Below are 7,277 nucleotides of genomic sequence, written 5' to 3'. Positions count from 1 at the left end.
GCGGGGCCCACTTCGGGAACACAGCTGCCTCAGCGGCCCTGGGCGCAGCTGTCCCTGCCACTCGGAGCCACGTGGCCTCCGAGGAATGTCGGCGGCAAGGTCAGGCGGGCCTCAGCCACCCCCACCCCATGCTCCCCCACCAGGGAAGCGCCCGACTGCCTCACACCCTTCAGGGCCCGAGGTACCTCACCCTGCTGGGGCGGCCATCAGGGACCTGGCAGCGCCAATGGCCCCAAGGAAACAGATGACCTGGGGCCGGTGCCCGAGCTGCCTCCCCATCCGCCCACACATCCCGGCCCCGGCTCTGTCCCTGTGCTGCACTGTGGTCACCTGGACACCTGGCCAGCATCTTCCCGCAGCGAGAGCTGGTGCTAGAGGCCTGCTCATCCCAGGGCCCTGGCTGAGCCATTTGCCGCTCTGGGCCTCAGTTTCCTCTTCCACCCTACAAGGACAGTAGGACAATAAACCCCACTCTCCAAGGCTGGCACACAGCTGGGTGCCAGGCCACTTCCCACTGCCACTGTTTGTTGCCTGCGGGCCGGTCCCTCGCTCACAGGACAGTATGAGTACTTAGTGGTGCATTTGTGCCAGGGCGCAACGGTGCTGGCACAGGAGGGGCCTCATGAGGGGCACAGGCAGCCCTGTGTGCCCTGGCCTGGGTGATGGCGCATGCCCGTAATGCCAGTGCTCCAGAAAGCTGAGGCAGGAGGGTCTCAAGTTTGAGCTCAGCCTGGGCAACCTGCTGAGACTTTGCCTCAAAACAAACAAACAAACAAACAATGGCTGTGGAGGCAGCTCAGTACTAGTGCCTCAGGCTAACATATAGTACCAATAAATGTGTTATACAATGTCCCAATTCCAACCCCAACCCTGGTATGAAATGGTCCCTAACAGCTCTAAAGCCACTGTGGCAGGCAGAGGGTGTGTGTGGACAGCAGACACCTGGAGCCTGGAGGTTGGGGTAGGGAAGCCCTGTGGCAGGCACCCTGCCCTCTGCGCCCCCAGCACCCTCTCCCCACCCCCATCACTGATAATTCAATGGATTTTAGTGCATTCACGTCATCCTGACTGCCACTAACTCCAGACTACCACCAAGCCCCGAGAGACACTGAGCACACCGGAGGTCACTCTGCATCCCTCTGGTGTGAGGGCCGAACTGTGTCCCCCACCCCAAACTCGCAGGTGGAAATCCTAACCCCAGTACCTCAGGGACGTGGCTATTCACGTATACATTTGCTTTTTTATGGTACTGGGAAGTGAACCCAGTAAACGCTCAGCCACTGAGCTACGTCCCCAGCCCCGTATTTGGGGACAGGGCCCCTTAAGAGCTCAGGGAAGTAGAATGAGGTGATGAGGTGGTCTGGCAGCCTCGGGAGAGGTGAGGAAGTGTTGTGCAGGCAACAGCAGCCCAGGAGGCCGGGAGAAGCCAGCGTGGCTGCCGCTGTGGATGCTGGGACAGCGGAGCTCTGCAGCAGGACCCGCTCCGTGTGCAGCTCCCTCCGCTGTGGGCATTTTGGACTTGGAGTCACCCAGGGCGAGGGTGCACAGCCCTGGGTCCCACCCCTAGTGCCACAGTAAACAGACAGAAGGTAGCTTGTGAAAGAGAAGAGGAATCACACAACGGGAGGGAGGCCTTTTGTGACTGGTGTGTTTCAAGGTTTGCTGTTTCGGTTCCTCATCCTTTACGGCTGGTTCATATTTGCTGTATGGCTACATCACACTGTTTATGGAGGGCATTTGAATGTTTTGCCTTCTGGCTGTTAGCAGTAAGGAGGCCATAAATCTTCATGTATAAATCATCAGGTGGACGTGCTTTTCTCTTAGTGTATACCTTGGAAGTGGAGTTGTTGGGTCTTGTGGCAACTGTATACTCAGCTTCCTGAGGAACTGCCAAGCTGCCTGCCCCAGGGCCTTTGCACCTCCTACTTCCCTCTCCTCCCCGTCTGATCATCTATCTAGGAAGTCCTGCCAGGGTGAATCCGCTTATTATCCTCAGTTCATCTGAACGAACATCTCTTGGGTCAGAGATTGGGAGGTCACTTGCTCGGTATCTTCTCCCACTGAACTCTGTCTCATCTCCCACACGGTACCCCCAGAGCCAGGCGTGGCACAGCAGTCACTCAATGCTACATCACCTGAGTGAACGTGGGGACAGCGGAATGGCAGGTTATGCCTGAAGCTGCTGGCTTGGCATTGTATCAGCTCTGGTCTGCTCGCATGAACTAAAGAACAGACCCGGGTCAGGACTCGGGCCAGGAAGTGAGCAGCTGGTGCAGGGATCCACGGCAGACACAGAGGGGACACTGTGGCAGGTTCAGGGGACAGGAGGGGCAAGTGCTGCTAGGCCTGGGCTGCCGGGGTCCTCGTCATCTCAGGGCGCCCCCTACTCAGCGGCCAGCCGAGAGGCTGTGGCAGGAGAGGGGGGACAGCTGGCACCACACCCCAAAGGAGCCAGGACTCTAGTGATCTCTAGCCTGAAACCTGCAGGATCAAAGCTTCTCCTGACCCAGGTCGGCCTCCACTTCTGAGTGGAGAACGTGCTCAGCCCGATGCCGCCTTCAGGACTTCAGCCTCTGGGCTGCTTTCCAGAATGCGGCTGTCCCGGCCTCCAGGCCCGCTCCCGTGGGCAAGGGCTGCGTGACCAACAGAACCTAACTACTATTTTGTCAGTGAAGCACGACTGGTTTTCCGATAAGGAAACTGAAGCACAGGGAGTTGGCCACGCTGCGGTCTAGAAAAAGCCAAGAGCGGGACTGAATCCACGCAACGTCGGAGACTCACAGTCACTATGAGGTCTTGGAGAGAGGAGTGGCCAGCCTGGGGAACCAGACACCAGCATGGAGAAACTCAGGGCCCATCGCCCACCACAGCCAAGTCGGCCAGGAGCCTAATGAGAAGCCGGGGCCCGGGTGAGCAGGAGAAAGCTACCAGAAGCCGAGCAGAGACCAAAGCCACCAGAGTCAGGCGGAAGAGCCACAAGATGGCCTTTTCTGGGCCACAGAACTGCATGAGGATGGGGGTGAGCTGGAGGCGCCTGCGGCGTCAGGCAGCAGCTCCGTGTCCCATGGCAAAGCAGAAAGCAGGCCGGGGAGCAGCTCAGGTGTGGGGTGCTGGCCTAGCACAGCATGTGACCTGGGTTCCATCCCCAGCCCACAAAAACTGAAAATGTTCCGCTCAGGCCCGAGGCAGGGGTCACGCTCGGGGATAAGGCCTGAACATGTCCAGCTGAACTGCAGTATTTGGTACGTGAGGAATTTTATATAAAAACCTGCATTTCCTGCTTCAAGACTTGGATGCCCGTGCAACTCTGGGCCTTGACTGTCTCCCCACTAAGTGGCCACAGGGACAAAGATGGCTCTCTCATTCCTGGTCCCCACCACTCCCTACTCTCACCCGGACACGGAAGCCAAGGGTCCCGAGGCCTCTTCAACTGGCCTCCCGCGCGCCCTCTGCCGAGATGGGCGAGGTCCTCGAGCCCCCTGCAGGACGGGCACGGCCCCTCTGGCAAGTTTTCTGGGGAAGTGAAACGAGATGATAAAATATGAGGTTGCTCTGAAAACAGACATTGAACTAATGCTGCTTAATTGACCGCTATTCTTCATGCTAGTGAAGAAACTGTACCTACTGCCGTTTCTCCTGCCCCAGGTCGGTCTCAGGATCAATGAGCCATGAATGCTACGTAGCGTCTAAGAAAGGAAGTGGCAGGCACCGGTGCCCCAGACGGAAGGGTGCTCAAGACGGCACTTGGGAGAACGAGCTGTGTGGGGCGCACAGGCAGGTCCCGGAAACACACTTCCCATCAGCTGGGCAGTGGGCTTGGGGAGGGGGTTCAGTTACTAAACTCTTTTCTCTTGGCAGTACAGGAGCTTTCTGACTGAGCTGCATTCCCAACCTCTTTAAAAATGTCGGCGGGCGGCGGGGTCTGGCTAAGTTGCCCAGGCTGGACTCAAACTTGTGACTCAGCTGCCCCAGACTCCCCAAGTGCTGGGATTACAAGCATGTGCCACAACCCTTTTTTTGAGTCTCACTGAGTTGCCTAGGTTGGGCTTGAACTCATGATCCTCCTGCCTCAACCTCCTAGAGCACTGGCATTACAGGACTGTGCCACCACACAAGGCCTTTTTAGGTAGTCCAGGCTAGCCTTGAACTTGTGGCGATCCTCCCACCTCAGCCTCCAGAGAACAGGATTACAACAGGGTGTGTCTCACCACGTACGTCTGGCTTGATTTTGTTTTCTGAAAGCAAAGTAAGAGTCTGTAACAGTGCTGACCACGGACCGGAATGATGGAACTATAGCTTTTGAACATGTGAAAGGAGACTGGTGAGTGTGAGGAAATTAAACAGCTGCCCAGAGGCTAACAGGTAACGGTCTGGGTCAAGGCCAGTTACTCGAGATGGAGGGGTTAGCACGCCAGGTGGGAAGGCAGGGGCACCCGGAGCTGGACAGGATAGGGCAGCACAGTGCAGGGCTGGATGGAGGCGGCAAGCTCGGCAGGATGGGGACGGCTGGCCAGGTGAAGGCCAGGGCTATGCCTGCTGCAGCGGAGGGAGGGCGGGAGCGGAGAAGGCCCAGGACATGTTTAGGTGCAATGTGTGGGACAGCAAAGCAACAGATGAGTGGCTGCTGAGGGTGGGAGAGGGGCGACTCCTCATGAGTACAGGGTGCTTTTTGGGAAGACAAAAATGTCCCAACACTGGGTGGTGCCAATACTGCATGGCTGTAGAAGCCAATGAATGGTGCGCTCTGTGCATGTGGGGAAGCGGCAGAGGTAAACACAGCTCAACAAAGCCATGGAAAGGCCAGGCAGCTCAATGAGCTTCAAACCGGTGGGACTCCCACGCACGGCACGGCCCAGGGCGGGGCCCTGCAGTCTGCCAGGAGCTCGGGATGGGAGCTCTGCCCAGCCAAGCCGGGGAGATGGAGCTCCCAAACGGCGTGCCTGGAGGGGCAGGGACCAAGCTGTGTCGTATGAGAAGGGTCCCTGCAACCACGACCACCAAAAGGGAATGCCGTGAGTCGCAGGTGACGAGCCATCTAGGGGAAGGTGGAAGCTGAGGCAGGAGGATCTGAGTTTGAGCCTGACCTCAGCAATTTAAGTAAGACTGTTTCAAAATAAAAACTAGGGCTGAGGATTTAGCGCAGTATAAAGGCCCTGGGTTCAATCCCTCGTACTGGTGGTGGTACAGCTTTATGATTATAAAGATGTAAGCCTAATTTTAAGATAAAAATAGCTTTGATATACTTTGGGTACATTTTATTTTTTGTGGTGTGGGAGCCTCATGTATGCTAGGCAAGTATCTTATTTCTGAGACAGGGTGTCACTGTAATTCAGGCTGGTCTTGAACTCACAATGTAGCACAGGAGGATCCTTCTCCCTCAGACTCCCGAGAGCTGGGATTACAGGCATGTAGCACCAGGCCTGGCCCCAAGTAAACGCTTAAGAAACAGGCTTTAAGCATGAAAGATGCTACTCAATATCCAATTTTCTTTCCTTTTTTGGGGTATCAGGGATCAGACTTGGGACCTTCCACTTGCAAGACAGTTGGTAGCCACCACTGAGCTAAATCCTTGGCCCAGTACCCAATTTTCATACCAAGTTCTTAAAAAAATCCCAAGGCAGACTAAGACAGCAGCTCTCCCAGCCTGCATTTGAGTCACAGAAATCAAAATGTGCTAGGCAGAGAGGACTGTGCTGCAGCCGCCATCTCATTTATGAAGTCAGGTTCAGGAAGGGTGTGGGGAGGTGTGAAATACAGCACTCTAACGTATTAATGATTATGGAATTCAAGAGGATCACGGTGAGTTCCACACCAGCCGGACTATCTGGACAGACCCTCTCTTCAGAAAAAGGAAGAAAGAAGTCGGAATAAGGTGCGGTTGAAAAGCGCATTCTGAGTTGACTGGAAACATTTAAGTGGCAATGGTAGCACAAACACTGTACATGTGCTTAATACCACAAACATTATAGTTAAAAATGCAACAGGGCATGGCACTCAGCTATGATCTTAGCACTTGGGAGGCTGAGGCAGGAGCATCGAGTTTGAGACCTGCCTGGGCTGCACCACATACACAGTAAAGGCCCTATCTCAAACCCTCCCGTCACCCGGCGTGTGGAGAATAGTGCCCGTGGGGAGCCCCGCAGCACAACGACGGCACTGCAGCACCTGCTAGGGACCAAAGGAGCACTAGGAGCGTGATCTGGGTTACTCTGAATGCACAACAGGTTCCAAAGGGCAACCGGGTTCCTAACCCAGGGGTGCCTCTGTACAAGAGGGAGGGCAGCGAGGGAAGGGACACTGCGAGTGGCCTGTGTCACACACACCTGGCCGCTGAGCAGTCCGCGGAGTAGCTAGGGTAACTACTTGCACACTCACACAAAGGTCTGGTTCTAAACGTTTTAAAAGAATAAACAGGAGAACACTAAGAAGCAACACTTGGTTGCCAAGATCTTTTAAGCCTCTCATAGCAGTTTCTGATTTTGTGTCCCTGAGTGGCTTCTCTGCTGGGCTCTCAGTGCCCTCAGGCACCAGAAAGCAGGAAGCCACCACTCCCAGGGTGCTGGCACTCAGGCCTCCCCTTCCTGAGAATGCCGGCCGAGCTCGGTGCATCCCACTGGTCACTGCCGCAGACCCCGGGTGCTGGCCGTGAGCTGCCCAGGATCGCTGGGGTCATCGGGATGGCAGCAACACGGAAGGACTCACTCTTCAGCACACGGCCGGAGACCCCTGGCCCAGTGGCCAAGTGACCCTCAAGTTCCTCAGAGGCCGGCGTGTCCCGGAACCACTGGGTGGTGACCTGAAGGGATCTCAGAAGCACACACTCTGGGCTGGAGCTGCAAAGGCCTAAAGAAAGCGCCGCTGTAGGGTTCGGGCCTGGAGGGCAGCTTCTGGGACTGCAGCACTGGCAGAAGGACGGCAGCGGTGACAGCTCCAGGTCCACAGGCAGGTGCCGTTCTGCAGCGGAGCGGCCTGCTGTCAGGGACACCAGGGAGCGGCACCCCATCGGGAACGCCCCACACATCACCCCACCCTGACCTGCCTCCACCCCAGCCCCCATCAGGACCACCCCAAGCCCCAGCAATCAACGACTCCAAAGACAGCGTCTGTTCTTCTCAAACAGTTTAATAGCAAATAAACAAAGGAAGGTACCACACTTGGCAGATACAAAATGACTTTTTGTCCGTGTGTCTGTGCAATTAAAACAGATTAGGTTTCCCACTGGGACAAAAGGAAAAACACACAAAAAAGGAAGGCGAGTCCTTTGAAACACATACTCC

At 56.0% G+C, this 7,277-nt stretch overlaps 2 protein-coding genes across 2 annotated transcripts in view; both read right to left on the bottom strand.

Annotated features, from left to right (window-relative positions):
- The window catches only part of Rapsn (receptor associated protein of the synapse), a 13,342-nt gene extending 6,339 nt beyond the window's left edge, over window positions 1–7,003 (bottom strand). Inside the window, exons 1-4 of the mRNA XM_010612673.1 lie at window positions 6,615–7,003; window positions 3,394–3,513; window positions 2,866–3,034; window positions 1,251–1,502 (exon numbers count right to left, since the gene is read on the bottom strand). Coding sequence (XP_010610975.1) covers window positions 1,251–1,502; window positions 2,866–3,034; window positions 3,394–3,513; window positions 6,615–7,003 — 930 coding nt within the window. The remainder of the gene's footprint in view (window positions 1–1,250; window positions 1,503–2,865; window positions 3,035–3,393; window positions 3,514–6,614) is intronic.
- The window catches only part of Celf1 (CUGBP Elav-like family member 1), a 55,836-nt gene continuing 52,054 nt past the window's right edge, over window positions 3,496–7,277 (bottom strand). Inside the window, exon 16 of the mRNA XM_010612403.3 lies at window positions 3,496–3,513. The gene's annotated coding sequence lies outside the window, so the exon portion shown is untranslated. The remainder of the gene's footprint in view (window positions 3,514–7,277) is intronic.

This window comes from Fukomys damarensis, unplaced genomic scaffold (assembly GCF_012274545.1).
Source record: "Fukomys damarensis isolate Sample0158 unplaced genomic scaffold, DMR_v1.0_HiC HiC_scaffold_27, whole genome shotgun sequence".
NCBI classification, from domain to species: Eukaryota; Metazoa; Chordata; class Mammalia; order Rodentia; family Bathyergidae; genus Fukomys; species Fukomys damarensis.
Note: the sequence above shows the minus strand (reverse complement) of the source record. Positions and strands in the feature narration are given on the sequence as shown.